This window comes from Pan paniscus, chromosome 18 (genome assembly GCF_029289425.2).
Source record: "Pan paniscus chromosome 18, NHGRI_mPanPan1-v2.0_pri, whole genome shotgun sequence".
NCBI classification, from domain to species: domain Eukaryota; kingdom Metazoa; phylum Chordata; class Mammalia; order Primates; family Hominidae; genus Pan; species Pan paniscus.
Genome location: NC_073267.2, coordinates 11,520,801 through 11,536,321, shown reverse-complemented (window position 1 = coordinate 11,536,321; position 15,521 = coordinate 11,520,801). Strand labels below are relative to the sequence as shown.

General features: G+C 46.6%; 1 protein-coding gene across 7 annotated transcripts in view; it reads right to left on the bottom strand.

Annotated features, from left to right (window-relative positions):
• The window catches only part of CLEC16A (C-type lectin domain containing 16A), a 236,640-nt gene that overhangs the window by 195,373 nt on the left and 25,746 nt on the right, over positions 1 to 15,521 (bottom strand). For all 7 annotated transcript variants that reach the window (XM_055099547.2, XM_055099552.2, XM_008960366.5 and 4 more), the window contains exons 5-9: positions 14,483 to 14,588; positions 12,653 to 12,776; positions 8,326 to 8,500; positions 6,343 to 6,396; positions 2,731 to 2,844 (exon numbers count right to left, since the gene is read on the bottom strand). In XM_055099547.2, the coding sequence (XP_054955522.2) occupies positions 2,731 to 2,844; positions 6,343 to 6,396; positions 8,326 to 8,500; positions 12,653 to 12,776; positions 14,483 to 14,588 (573 nt within the window). The remainder of the gene's footprint in view (positions 1 to 2,730; positions 2,845 to 6,342; positions 6,397 to 8,325; positions 8,501 to 12,652; positions 12,777 to 14,482; positions 14,589 to 15,521) is intronic.

The window sequence follows — 15,521 nt, the reverse complement described above, 5'->3', positions numbered from 1 at the left end:
TTCATCTCTTAGAACGACAAGTCTAGCCTTCAGCACTGCAGAGGGTATCTTACAGTAAGACAATCTGAGATGAAGCCACGGCAGCTATCTTCAGGCTTGGAAATCATGCAACTAAAAAAAAAAAAAAAAATTCCCGAGGGACCCAGTACATCTCCAGTTGCTATTAACATATTAACATCAATGTAGTCCCAGTTAGCAGTGGGCAGGTTTCACGGTAAACACGCCTCATCTGATGGGGGGCAGGCTCTGCGAAGCTTCCCGTAGAAACGTGCATTGATGGGGACCAGATCTTCTGACTGTTGGAGAAGATTCCAAAAATCTGGACTTTTCTTCCTAAATTTTAATGTTGGCAATTCAGAAAATTTTCTTTTAAACACTGCAAAGACCAAACCAAATGAGTCTGGTGGCCAGTTTGCAACCCAGCAGGCAGTTGATGGGCACTTTATATATATATATATATATATATATATATATATATATATATATATATATATATTTTTTTTTTTTTTTTTTTTTTTTTTTTTTTTTTGAGATGGAGTCTTGCTCTGTCGCCCAGGCTGGACTGCAGTGGCGCAATCTCGGCTCACTGCAAGCTCCGCCTCCTGGGTTCACGCCATTCTCCTGCCTCAGCCTCCCGAGTAGCTGAGACTGCAGGCGCCTGCCACCATGCCCGGCCAATTTTTTTTGTATTTTTAGTAGAGACGGGGTTTCACCGTGTTAGCCAGGATGGTCTCGATCTCCTGACCTGGTGATCCACCCGCCTCGGCCTCCCAAAGTGCTGGGGTTACAGGGGTGAGCCACCGTGCCCAGCGGGCACTTTATATTTTGCCCCCATCTCCATCAGCTCTCTAGAGCAGGGCTTGCGCTGCCTGTTTTCTAAATGGAGTGAAACAACCCATTAGGCTGGCGGGGCACTCGGCACCTCTAACTGGAGGCCCTGCTGATTCTGCTGACTCAGCCTTCCGTGACTTACATTCATTTAGCAAACGCTAGTTTAAGAAAGTTGCAGAGAAATATCTAGGGCCCCATAAACTCTGAGTCAGCTGTACATTTGCCAGACCGTGTGTTGTCATGAGATGGACCACTAGGAAAATCTTTAACACATCACCCCTGTCACCTCTAGGCCAAAGCCTCTCACCAAACACTTCTTCCCTTTAGAGCACTTATAAGAGTTAAGACAGTGAGTTATTTGCATATCTGATCCATGTCCACCTCTCTACTGTACTGTAAAGCTCGAATATGGCACAGACTCTTTATGACATTGTGTATCCCCAGAACTAGCATGATACTTGGCCCAAAGAAAGAGCTCCATCAACACTGCTGAATGAATCAAGAAAGGGATAGGCCAGACAGGGGCCATGAAAAGGCCCCAATCAATTCACTAATGCCACCACCACTAACAAGGACAGAGTTTCTGGGAAGCTTTTCAGAGGCGCTAATGCTCCCCTGAATAACAAAATGACCTGGCCAGACCATCATACACCAAAACCAGTGGAAGGGCAGGGGCCTCTTGTAATTGTACTCCATGCAGTGGTGGCCTTTCATCCACAGGGTCACATTCCACCCATTCATGTAGGTGGGGCAGCAAATCTACTACCCCAGGGCGAGCTGGCCCTTTTACCAGCCAGGCCACTGCCTGAGCACCTGGCTGCAGAGAGGAAACCTTTACCAAACAGCCCTTGTATAAAACGCACTATGCTCATCTCACTTACCCACTCTAAGCTCCTTATGGCAGGGATCTCACCTGTCACTGAATCAGCTGCAGCCTGGGCTCCGCATAAGTGAGATGAGCATTTGTGCAGCCCAGACTGCAGGTGATTCAGTGACAGGTGAGATCCCTGCCATAAGGAGCTTAGAGTGGGTAAGACCTTTGAAAAGAGGGAACCAGGTGCATCAGGAACCAGGCTGTAGGTACGGTAAAGGCGCAGGTTCAAAGGCACAAATGCTGGACGTGCTGGGGGAAAAGCAAGTCAGACCAGGATTAAGGCAGCTGGAGCTGAGGACATGTGAGCAGGATCTGAGAGATGACAGCAGAGATATACAGAGGACAAGATGGGAAAGCTTCAAGAGAAGTCACAACACTGGCCATCAGGTGTTTTCCCTCAGCAGTGTACCAAATGGAACGCCAAGGCTCCTTCCTGCAGACCACAAACATGCTACTTAGTCCAAAGCTTGATGATCATTTAAAACTAGAGATTACACGTAACAATGCGTTTTTCCCGCTTCTCTAGAAACATGAAAAAACCTAGTAATCCTACATCCATATTCCTGCAGAACAGCAGCAGCCTGGGGTAGAACAGGAGCTGCTCGCCAAGGTGGCATACACTCTCCAATTTGCCACACCCCTCGCCACTCTCTACTGCCCTCACCTGGGGCCTGAGTCATTCATGGATGTTCATCGCCCAACTTCTGTAGACATTAGTTCCTCTGATAAGGCATTTTCTCACTGTGTCCCGATAACAGTGTCTCACAGATATGCAACCTAAGGCCCGGAGTGGTACAATTCCACGTTTAAGAACACACAATCAATCAAATCCAGGTGGTACCTGATCCCAGCTTCTCTTGGGTATGCAATCAAGACTCTGATTAGGTTCACTGAATCCCGGACCAGCTTATGCATCATCACTGCTATATATTCAGAATGTTAGTTTCTGATTTTAGAGAAACACACAGATTAGCAAAATGAGCAATGGTTTCCTATTTAGGTCAGTCCCGAAGCTAATGACTTACAGAACTTCTCTGAATATCCTGTTCAGTCTTAGCGTACATCTCAGACAGATCACCATTCAGAATGACTTCAGCTAACGAGTTCACCAGCGGTGCATGATGTATAATTAAGAAGACCTGGCGGAAAAAAAAGAAACGGGATTTGCATGAAAGTGTGCGGTATTTTCAACCTCTTGCTTCCTGGATCAGAAGCGACCAGGCTGGGCTACCTAAGTCCTGTATTAAGCAGCAATTCCTACGATGCAAAATTCAAAGAATGAGCCACAGGAAGCAGGACTCGGTTCCACTCTTGTAAGGTCAGTCTCTCCTTCAGACTGTTGCCTATTTGGCTGGCTGCTCTTCCTCGGAAGGAAGTGCATTAATGCGAGACTGTCCCTCATGGCTGGGTGAAGCCAAATCCGGCTGAAGTGGAGCAATGCGGGAAAGAACAGCCAAACCAGCACACTCCTTCCTTTCCATGGGCATTTTAGTGTCAAATTTGATTATGAGAAGACTAGAAGGCACTGTCCCAATACTTCAGTGATACAAGAAGAAGGGGCCGGAGAGTTTTGTTCCAATCAAGGACTTGGCAGAGGGTTGGCTACACAGAGATTCCATCACGGGAAGGAGCTCTGACCCTGTGGTGGGTTTTAGCACACGGGGATTCCACAGCATCGTCAGGAGGTATGTGAACTACGGGGCTGAAAATCACACGAGACAGAGGCAAACCCAGGTGGGCCAGGATGCAAAATCAGAGGGGTGGCTCTGGGCTAAGCTGGCCCTGCTCCCACACCTGTTGCCCAATGTTCAGAGGACCAGCTTTAAGAATCAGGGTATTCAAAACTGTCTTGCAAAGCTGGCCTAGACATGCCTGCTACTTTGTTTTAAAATGTAAAGGCAAGAGGGTGTAGCACAGGGTGTGGCTTATCTACCATTTGCATATAAAAGCGTGTGCATGTTTGTATTTGCTTATTTACACATGCATAGGCCAGGGTTTCTCAATCTTGGCACTGCTGACACTTTGGGCTGTAACTGAGTATGGAGGGAGGCTGTCCCAGACACTGCAGGCTGGTTAGCAGCATCCCTGACCTCTACCCACTAGATGTCAGTAGCACCCCAGCCTCAGTCATGACAACTGAACGCATCTCCCCAGACATTGCCAGGTATCCCCTGAGGGGCAAAATCGCCCCTAGTTGAGAACCCCTGACAGATGTCTCTGTTAGGACATACGAGAACCCTGTAACCCTAATTGTCTCTGGGGATAGAAGTCAGGAGCCTGAACAAAACTAGAACAGAAACCCGGTTTTTACATGTTTGAACTTTTTAACTTTAAAAAACGTTGTTTAAAAAAAATTATTTTTTAAAAAGTGAAGGCAAAAATCAACACAGGCTGCCTCTGGGGAGTGCAGTTGGGTGCTCAGGGTATAGAGTGAGAGAGAGATTTTTCACATGCCATGTTTTGTACTGTTTGAACAAGGGGAATATATTATTCTAACAAATACATAGAATTCAAATTAGATAAAAGGTACAGGCAGAATGGCCATGTGGCACCTCCCTATAAAAAATTGCATCTTTTAAAAAAATACTGGGAACCTTTTCTATCACAGAGAACACATAGTATGATTCAATGAGTTAACCCATGTCCAAGGCTTGGCAGGCCCTTAAATGTTAGCAATGATGATTTTTCTCACCTTCCTTATGGCCGAATTACTGCCACACATCACTCTACCAACAACACAAAACACCAATCACTGTGGTCATTCATTCTCAAATATCTGTTACGTACCTTGAATGAATGCGGCCTTAACTGATCATTTATTCCTTCTTTTCAGTCCACAAGCATTCAGTGAGCACCTACAAAGGCCCCCCTGAACAAAGCAACCAATTCCTGCCTGTGGACACACACAGTGCTCATTTCCCTGGCTCTGAACCCAAAAAAGAGGGAGGGTGAGTAACTGTAAGGTACGTGGAAGCACGTGCAGGCCAGACTCAAAAAGCTGGGCCCAGCTGCCTACACCACACTCTGTTAGCAGTTTGGTTTTAGGAGGACAGCATCACCTGTCACACCAAATTAACGTCATCCATAAAAATTTTCATGGTTTTCTAGCTATGCTTGTAAAATAATTTGCAAGTATGCAATGATTTTATATTGAGGTAGGGGCTTTCAGGACACAGGATTTATACCTGATTTTAGGTTTTTCACACATTTAGGTCACATTTTCATTAAGCTAAATGAAAATGCAGGGGGGAAACAGGGCTTCAGGTTGTTTATCTTTAAAAGGGATGTATTACTCAAGTTTGAGGAACAATGAATTACAAGCTATGTTTTCTGTGAGATACTGAAACAAGTAATTGGGTGCATGGGCTACTGGTCCTTTACAAAGCAAACCGGTGAGGGAGGAGTCTCAGAGAAAAGGCCTAACTCTCTCCACTGACGTTCCCGCTGTGGGCAGTTGGCGGCCATGCTCTCTGGAGGAGACCCTGCCCGGGCAATGCTCCAACAGCTGAAGGGTCCTGAGGATGCTTTCCATATGATTCCTGGGGCTGAGAACTGGCTTGCTTGGGTCCTGTTGGACTCTCAGAATCCCAAGCAGGAGATGCCGGCAGACTTGGAAAGAGGCAGCAGAAAAAAGCTGCCAGGAGAGGCTGGGGTTTGTGCTCAGCGCCGTCGTACAGAGCGGCATTCAGACAAACTTGGCCCCGTGCAGAGCTCTGAGCAAACAGCCCCAGAATAGGACTCTGGGCTGTGAGTGATGGTCAGGACATGTCCGGATTGGCCTACCTGCCAGGGAGGAGGTGGCCTCTGAACCTCTCCTCTTGGGCCAAAAAGACAAAGCCCCGCCCCAAATTCAAAACAGCTGGGGATCAAGTCAGAAGGACAGTTCCTCATCAAAGCAAATAAATACCTGTGCCATTGCAAAAGCGGAAACAGAGTTCTGGGTAAATGCTGGACTACTTAATAGTCTAATGAGATGCCCTGAGAGTCTGGACTGCTTGTAATAAAAATATTTTTAAAGTTATGTAACTGGGTCGCCATGGAGTTTTTCCCTTCTTGTAAATATTACATAATTACATGAAGGAAACACACTTGTTGAAGGAGGGGAGGGAGAAAAATTGGCTCAAGACACAAATCTGAGAGCTAAGGTTGCTACAAGATTCCTTCCACACGGTAATCTGGGAACTAGAACCGCCATAAAGCCCTTTAACAATAGACTCATTTCAGGAAGTTTGTTACACCAAGGTTGCTGTGTGTATGCACGCTGTGGGTTCTGCAGTGTGGGGCTTCATTCAAAGCTGCAAGAGTAAAAGCGATGCAGCCCACATTTCCAGGGCATTTCAAGCACTCCTCAGTTGTTTTGGAAACCTCAGTCTTCATGGTAAAAATCAACTATACAAGTTAGGTTTGGTTTATTTTTCATTTCTCTTTGGATTTCCATCTCCTACCATGAAAAAGATACACACTACCTCTATTTAGTACCTGGAAAACAGAAAGCCCCTTCTGTTTTGCTGTTATTTTACTCCAGCATGGGGGGGACAGAGAAGATGGGGTGATAAGGCCTGGGGATTTTCTTCAAGGCAGTGGCATGCCAAGGGACCCCAAATGTAGTGGGGACATTGGTGAATGATCAAGCATACCTGTGACAGAAGATAAAGAGACACCGGCAGGCTAATTTTCGGCCGTTCTCCTCCCTAGTGCGGGGTGGCAGGAGAGAGAGAGAGAGATCAGGTCACACAAGCGAGCAGCACAAAATACACAAAGCCAAAAGCCTTCTGTGTGAACAAAGGCGTCCTGTCCCACTGACTTCCTCCACGGCCCTAGGGCTGTCCTTTCTTGGTGCTACTCAAAAGTCCACTCCGCAAAATCCCACTCAATACTGTTTGCAAGGACACTATTTTTCCATCTGAGAAACCTTTCACCGTTACTCACGGATGAGAGGCTGACCCACGAGAACTTGCTCCTTAAGTTACCAAGCACGTTCATTTGTACCAGCTGGGGCACTGGACGCCCCGGCAGGAGAGGCCTCCAGGAGGCCTGTTCTTGGGAAGTTATTTTCAAAGCATGGGGGAGGAGGTTTAGGGCACTCTGGCCTTGGAAAAGCCCCTCGTTTATACTGAATTTCAAGATGCTCCATTTCACACCCACCCTGTTAGAGAAGAATCGTTAGGCCCTCATTTTGCAGCCGAAGAAACGGGCTCAGGTTAACTGCTTTAGGTCACAGAGTTAGGAAAGGGAAGAGGCAGAATTTGAATGCAGGTCTGAAAACTCCAATTCTCATACTTTGTCTCTGCCTCCCAGAGCTGCCTCTGGTAAAGCTAAGGCGCTTATTCACTTTTATAGTCTTCTCACACACACACTCTGTCTCTGTCTCTCTCAGGAAATAAGAGGAAAGGAAAGGAAAAGCAGCGTGCTTTGAAAGGAATCTCCCTCCGGCTCAAAGCCTCAGTCCTGGCCGGGCACGGTGGCTCATGCCTGTAATCCCAGCACTTTGGGAGGCCGAGGCAGGCGTATCACCTGAGATCAGGAGTTTGAGACCAGCCCGGCCAACATGGTGAAACCCCGTTTCTACTAAAAATACACTTTCTTTTATTTACTCATCTGTAGTGAGAATCCTGAAAACTCCATCCCCTTGGAGCACCTCTGCATGGTGACCAGCTGGCTCTGTCCTGCCTCCTGCTGAGGCCCTTTTACCTCCGGAGGAACTGCACAGAGGCCTCCCCTCCAGAAGCAGCATTCCTCACAGGGGGGCCCTGAGAACCAGCAGCACAGAATCAGAATCACCTGAGGGATAGGTGAGACATGCAGATTCCTGGTCCTGAGGCCCTGCATGTTACCAGCCGTCACCCCCACAGGCCTCTGGGGCCTGCTAACAGTGGACAGTCACCACCCTGGGACCGTTCCCTGAGTGTGCTCCATCCCTTCCCTCCATGCTGCGCAAGTTCTGTCGCTGTCTGTATCTTCTCCAAATCAGTGGGTTCTGGCAACTACCAGGAAAAGTTACTGGGGAGGAGAACACTTCAGGGAAGGATGCACAGAAACCAAAACCCTACATTTGTAGATGTTTCCTGTTTCCTCCTGATGTCGGTAATCTTTTCTCATTCACTTTTATAGTCTTCTCACACACACACTCTGTCTCTGTCTCAGGAAATAAGAGGAAAGGAAAGGAAAGAAAAGCCAGTGTGCTTTGAAAGGAATCTCCCTTGGGCTCAAAACCTCAGTTCTGGCCATAATCCCAGCACTTTGGAAGGCCCAGGCAGGTGTATCACCTGAGGTCAGGAGTTTGAGACCAGCCTGACCAACATGGTGAAATGCCGCCGTCTCTTCCAAAAAGTACAAAAATTAGTCAGGCGTGGTGGTATGCACCTGTAATCCCAGCTACTCGGGAGGCTGAGGCAGGAGAATTACTTGAATTCAGGAGGCGGAGGTTGCAGTGAGCCAAGATCGCACCACTGCACTCCAGCCTGGGTAAAAGAGCAAAACTCCGTCTTTTAAAAATAAACAAACAAACAAAAAACCTCAGTCCTGATTTGCAATGCTCAGCCCCATTCCAGGGGACTGGGGACTGTTCTTCCCCACTTCTGATGGCCTTCAGCCAGCAGGAGCCACGGGGCTGGACCCACCTTGTCCTGGTTCTCCAGTGAGTACACGTAGAGGGGCAGGAAGAGCCTGTTGAGCAGGTGGTCAGTGAGCACATCGTTGAGGAACTCACAGTTGATGATCAGGATGTCATTGAGATAGTGCAGGTGGTCTAGGTGCTCTGCCACCAGATCACTCAGTTTACCCCGATTCCGATGCCTGCCAGGAGAAATGACCACCTCAGCCTGGAGGCCAACACTAGGAGCCTTTGAGCCTAACATCAATGGCCTGAGACTTAGGTCACTGTGAGTTCATCCACATATTTGAGTTAGTCTCAAGAGACACTTATCCTGGCCCCTACTGGGGAGATATACAAGGGAAAATGGGCAGGTTTACTGCAATCAATTTCAGGGGACTGCTGGGGTCTCCCAGAATGAGGTAAACAAAGCAAAATGCTGCTAAACTCTTCCAGCAAGCCACTGCGTAAGCACAGCTACTAGCCACTGTGGCAAGATCCCCTGGCTCCCCAGATAAGCAGCACTAATGGAGCAATAAATCCACTGTAATTAAAATGCTCCAGAGGAGTTCTAAAGAGAAAAGCAGGCCTCCACAGCCGTGGCCACCCCAGTGGCCCTGACGACATGCAGACATAGAGCAAAGACATGACACCCCTCCCCCAGGCCCCTGCCCTGGAGGTCTCCGTCTCCCAGCAGTTAGCAACAGCATGCTGGGGATGGGGGGCCAGGGGGTAATGTCTCTTGGGTGGAGTCAGTCTCACACACCAGAAACAGCTGGTGAGGATGCTTTCACCACCCCCAAGGAGTATGCAGCAAATGCTAGCTAGGCATTTTGTTTGTATTGTTGTTATTACCCAACTGATAGATGATCATTTTTGACAACAGCAAATTAAAATATAAAAGCAAATAGAATTCAAAGTCTCAAACCCACCACTAACAAATATCCACTATTAACATTTTGGGACTTATAACCCTAATGTCTGTTTTTTCTACATTTTTACCTCTCCTAGTAGTAGTCACATCTAAAATATAGATGTCACATTTCTATCTGTCTAACTGTATATACTTCAAAAAAAAAAAAAAGTAAAAACAAGATCAATTCTGCTTCTTTTACATAATTCTGGATAATTATTCCTTTTATTTATTTATTATTATTTTTTGAGATAGGGTCTTGTTTTGTTACCTAGGCTGGAGTGCTGTGGCATGAGCACAGCTCATTACAGCCTCAACCTCCCAGGTTCAAGGGATCCTCCCACCTCAGCCTCCAAAGCATCTCAGATTACAGGCACCTGCTACCATGCCCAACTATTTTTAAAAATTTTTCATAGAGGGTGGAGGGGTCTCATCATGTTGCCCACGCTGGTCTCAAACTCCTGGACTCAAGTGATCCTTCTGCCTCGGCCTCCCAAAGTGGTAGGATTACAGGCATGAACCACTATGCCCAGCCAATTATTTCTTATACTTCAACAAGATATTTCAGCTGGGTGCAGTGGCTCATGTCTGTAATCCCAGCACTTTGGGAGGCCAAGGCAGGCAGATTGCTTTAGGTCAGGAGTTCGAGACCAGCCTGGCCAACATGGTGAAACCCGTCTCTACTAAAAATATTTAAAAAAAAAATTAGCCAGGGGTGGTGGCATGCACCTGTAGTCCCAGCTATTCAGGAGGCCGAGGCACGAGAATCACTTGAATCTGGGAGATGGGTTGCAGTGAGCCAAGATTGCACTATTGCACTCCAGCCTGGGCGACAGAGCAAGACTCCATCTCAAAAAAGAAAAGAAAAAAGATATTTGGTAAGTATTTATAGCAAATACATGTTGTAAAGCCTAACAGTATAATGAATGTCTATGAACCCACCGTGCGCCTGAGACCTAGAACATTTATGCACAATGTTTTGCACTTTTCTCCCACTTAATAAGATACTTTGGAACATTTTCTCTAATGGTATATTTAAAGTGCCTCACTTTTTAATACTTTGGTTTAAAAAATATCAAAGTAATATATGCAGCTAGGTTTAAAACTCAAATAGCATTGATAAGCTGATAATGAAAAAGAGCAGCTCCTGGCCCAGGCTCGCCTCCTCCACTGTTTTTTTCTTTTCTTTGAGACAGTGTCTTGCTCTGTCACCCAGGCTGGAGTGCAGTGGTGCGATCTCAGCTCACTGCAACCTCCACCTCCTAGGTTCAAGCAATTCTCTTGCCTTGACCTCCCTAGTAGCTGGGATTACAGGGGTGCACTACCATGTCTGGCTAATTTTTGTATTTTTAGTAGAGATGGGGCCAGGCTGGTCTTCAACTCCTGGCCTCAAGTGATCTGCCCGCCTCAGCCTCCCAAAGTGCTGGGATTACAGGTGTGAGCCACCGCACCCAGCCCTCCTCTACTTCTCCTCACTGTCCAGAGGCAGTTACTTGTTTCTGCAGATAGTTCCTCCCATATTTCTAGAAAATCTGCATGGACTCCTATTTTGCAATTGAGCCATTTTAGGTATTATCTATTGACCTCCTGTTATGACAGAACTCTTCCATTCTCTCTGCCCCTTCCCCACAAGTAGTTATCAGTAATTGGGGTTGATGTCATAACATTCGCTGTGGAGCCAAATAGAGGACTATGATTTCATTTCCTTGCTTGTATAACTTTGTTCTTTCTATAGTTAAGTGTCTCATTATGTCTCGCATCCATGACTGTTTAAATCCATAAGGCTTCTAGCTTTCCCAATTGCTCCAATGGGTCTGCCCTGGTCCCTTTAGCATCCTGACCCCATCTAGGTGCACCTCTCACTAGGCCTGGGCAAAGCTGTCACCCTGGAGCAGTGGTTCTCAAGTGAGGGTGAATTTGCCTTAAAGGGGACATTTGGCAATGTCTGGGGACATTTTTGGTTGGTACGACTGGGGAGGGGTGCTACTGGCATGTAGCAGGTAGAGAGGCTGGCGATGTTGCTAAAAATCCTACAACGCACAGGACAGCCCCCCCAACAATGGTACCCAGTTCAAGAGGTCAATAGAGCCAAGGGAAAGAAATCCTGCTCTGGAACTTCTAATCATCCCTTTGAGGACAAAACCACCATCCTAATCTCTTTTTTAAAAGAGATTTATTGAAGTATAATTCACATTCCATAACATTCAATTATTTAAAGTACACAATGTAATGGTTTTTGGTAGAGTCACAGAGTTGCCTGACCATGATCACAGTCAATTTTAGAACACTGTTATCCCCCCTGCAAAAAAAAGCACCTTATGGCTGGGTACAGTGGCTCACACCTGTAATCCTAGCACTTCTGGGAGGCCCAGGTGGGTGGATCATGAGGTCAGGAGTTCAAGACTACCCTAGCCAACACGGTGAAACCCTGTCTCTACTAAAAATACAAAAATTAGCCAGGCGTGGTGGTGCATGCCTGTAATCCCAGCTACTCCAGAGGCTGAGGCAGAAGAATCACTTGAATTCAGGAGGCAGAGGTGCAGTGAGCCAAGATTGCACCACTGCACTCCAGCCTGGGAGACAGAGCAAGACTCTGTCTCAAAAAAAAAAAAAAAAAGGAAGCAGCCCCTACTTGGCCGGATGTGTGGCTCATACCTGTAATCCTAGCACTTTGGGAGGCCGAGACAGGAGGATTGCTTGAGCCCAGGAACGCAAGATTGGCCTGGGCAACATGACGAAACCCCATCTCTACTAAAAATCAAAAAAATTAGCTGGGCATGGTGGCACAGGCCTGGTGGTCTTAGCTACCTGGGAGGCTGAGGCAGGAGGAATGCTTAAACCTAGGAGGTCAAGGCTGCAGTGAGCCATGATCACCCCACTGCTCTCCAGCCTGGGTGACAGAGCAATACTCTGTCTCAAAAAAGAAAAAAAAGCCCTATACTCATTAGCAGTTGCTTCCTATGTCCCCACACAACATCCTAGCCCTAGGAAACCACGAATCTACTTTCTGCCCCTATAGATTCACCTATTCTGGGCATTTCACTAGGCATAATGCTTTTGAGGTTCATCTACGCCACACCAAGTGTCAGCACTTCATTCCTTTTTATCGCCAAACACTATTCCATCGTATAGACAGACTACATTTTGTTAATGCATTCATCAGCTGACAGAGCCCCTTGACCTTCTCACCAGCTGCGTAGCATCCCCATCTATGGCTGTACTGAATTGATTTACCCCGCCTGCTCTGGGAGGCGTCTGAGTTGTTTCCAGCATTTCATTATTACAAATAGGTGAGCAGGACCTTTTACAGTACGGAAGTCCATGCTCTCCCTACACAGAGGTAGGGAAGTGCGGTTCTTGTGTTTATTTTTCCTTGATGAAAACAGAATTCTCCCCTAACCACCCTGTCTATCTACTGAGTGGCCCTGGGGGTGTCACTTACTCCTCATCAGTCTGCACGCAGTCATCGAGTTCGATCACATGGCTCCCAATGAACCAGACCAAATTGGAGAAGTAAGGAACAGCAGTTTTATCTCGGATGTAGTGCAGCATGGCCTGGTTATCCACTGAGAAAATTCACAGAAGAAAAAAAAAGTCAAGCTACCAAAAATAACTTGGGGAAGATTAAAAAAGAAACAAAAACAAAGCAAAACCCAAAAACCACAATGAAAAAGCCCTCTGCTATAATCTGAAATTGTCTGTCTTTCCTGGAAATACTTAAAAATGTTTATCTTATTCATAAAACTATAGTCATCAAGGCAGTTCTTATGATATTTTATACTTAAAAATAAATCAGTTGGGCTAAACATTAATGGTGCATGGGAGAGCCTACTTATCAGTAGCAGACTGAGCTAGTTACACTGAGAATTACACCATTCTCAAGCAAGGTATTTACATATAAGGGTAGATTAAGAAAGCAGAAAACCAGAGGTTAATAACTTACATGACACTGGAATAAGGAACACAGGAATCGTCATTGAAGGAAAAGCAAAAAACAGACAACAGTTAACAGGGTTAGGACCTGGGAAGGTGAGAGAGCTGCTCAGAGGGAGAGAGACTAGGGCGGGAGGCATCTGCACAGAGAGATAAGGTTAGAAGGAGACAGGAGAAAACAGAGCAGGAGGCAGCAGAACCAACTGTGGCCTGGACCAGGGTCACAATCTTACAAGCCTGCCACGTTGGCTAGTTGCCAGAGGTCCAGTGTGTGACCTGGGAGCACGGGCCTTGACCCCAAAGGGGCAGCTGCTTCTGTGCCAGCTGACCCCCCCAACTGCAGGACTGTGGGCCTTGACTAGCCAAATCTACATCTTCAAGGTGCAAATCCAGATTATCATGGAAGATCTCCCAATTTTTAAATACTGGCAACTACACATTTTTTCAAAAACTAAGCCAGTTAAAACATGTCTGATGGCTGGATATGGCCCACAGGTCCTCAGTTTGCGAACCCTGGGTGGGTCCAGTTGGGCTCTTAGAAAGGTTCTTAAATTTAATGTAAGCCCAGTGCTAGGCTGGAGTGAGTCCCTGAGAAGCCCCCACCCTCATTAGGGAGTAATAACATTTTGGCTCATGAAAGTCAAAGCCCTTTCATCCCTGAGAAAATAGTCCCATCTCCACTGTGGTGACTCCGGGGAAAATAACCCAGGAATTGGGCAGAGAACTTCCAAGCATCGCCTTGGAAGGGCAATTCCAGTTCAGGAAACTTGTGGCCAGGCAGCCTTTGTGTCAGTGCAGCGGAGAGTGGGGGAATGGCTTTTTCCCTGGGGCAATGTTTTGGGCATTAAGAACATCTTGAGGGAAAGGAGGAATTGTTAGTGCTGGGCTTTGCAGCCTGTTGGGAATACAACATTGCCCCCTGCTGTTCACAATGTGACATGCTTTTATATATTACTTAAAAGTCAAATTACCCCTTAGCTGTATTAAAGTACATTTCACAAGCCAAGACACAAAAATTTAAATGACACATTAAAAAGACAACTTTGCTTTCTCAAATTCTAAAACATAGCCACTCTGAATCCCACACGTGCCTCTCAGGACATCCTACTTCTATGTAGCAGCATGAGCAAGACTTCGACATGACTGGAGAAGGCAAGGATTTCCATGAGCGGCCAGCTAAATGCTAGGGGATTCCAAGTTTTTCATGAGAGAAGCTGCCACGGCTCATCATCAATGTGCTCCCTCGTGACAATCGGAGAACTGTACGCACACACACGGGAGTGAGCACTTGCTGCCAAGTCAGAAATCAGCCGAGACGCAAGCCCATGAGGACACTTACCTTTATAGACATTCAAAGTTATGGTTCTTACAGCAATTCTAACCATGCTTTCAGGGTGGTTGAAAAACTTGATGGCTTCTGTGTACAGGGCAAAGTCATTGGTGTGCTAAAACAAAAGAAATAACGAAAACAAATTATAAGCCCATAAGCCAGGCCTGGCCCCACCCCAACTCTCTGAATTCCATCAGAGACTTCAGAAAAAGACAAAAAAAAAAAAAAGTTGCCAATGTGAACCGTAAGTCAGTGGTTCATTCCCAATGGGGCATGTAGAAAGGGACAGGAAGGCAAAGCCATGGAAGAAACAGAAGAGTCCAAGTCCGTGTGGTGGTGCACACCCATAGTACCAGCTACTTGGGAGAGGCTGAGGTGGGAGGTTGGCTTGAGCCCAGGAGTTGGAGGCTGCAGTGAGATGTGATCGTGCCACTGCACGCCAGGCTGGGCAACAGAGCAAGACCCTGTCTCAAAAAAAGAAAAAAGAAAAAAGAGCAGTAGTAGTGGTAGTAGTAGTAATCACTGATTGATTGGCTGGGAGTGGTGGCTCATGCCCAGAATCCCAGCACTTTGGGAGGCCAAGGAAGGAGGATTGCTTGAGGTCAGGAGTTTTGAGACCAGCCTGGGCAATGTGACGAGACCTCATCTCTACTTCGAAAATTATAATTAAAAAGAAAATGAGTCCAGATAATGTCAGACCTGGGTTCATTACCCATTCTACCACTTCTAACCTGTGCAATGCAGTATTTCTAAACCTCTGTTTCTACATCTATAACATGGGGATAATAACATCTACTTTATGGTTTCCAGATTAAATGAGATCATTTCTGGTCTTGTGCTTATCCCAGCACCTGACACCTAAGAAGTACTCAGTGGGATGCAGGGAAACATGAGGGGAAGGCTGGTGGGAACCTTCCGAGAAAGTTTTCTTTGGAAGTTAAAAAGGGACACAAGAAGGGAAGTGATCTCATCAGGCATTTTGGCAGTGGCAGCCACCCTGTGACCATGAGGGGTTGAACCTGAGGATGGATGCCAGCTGTACAGTCAG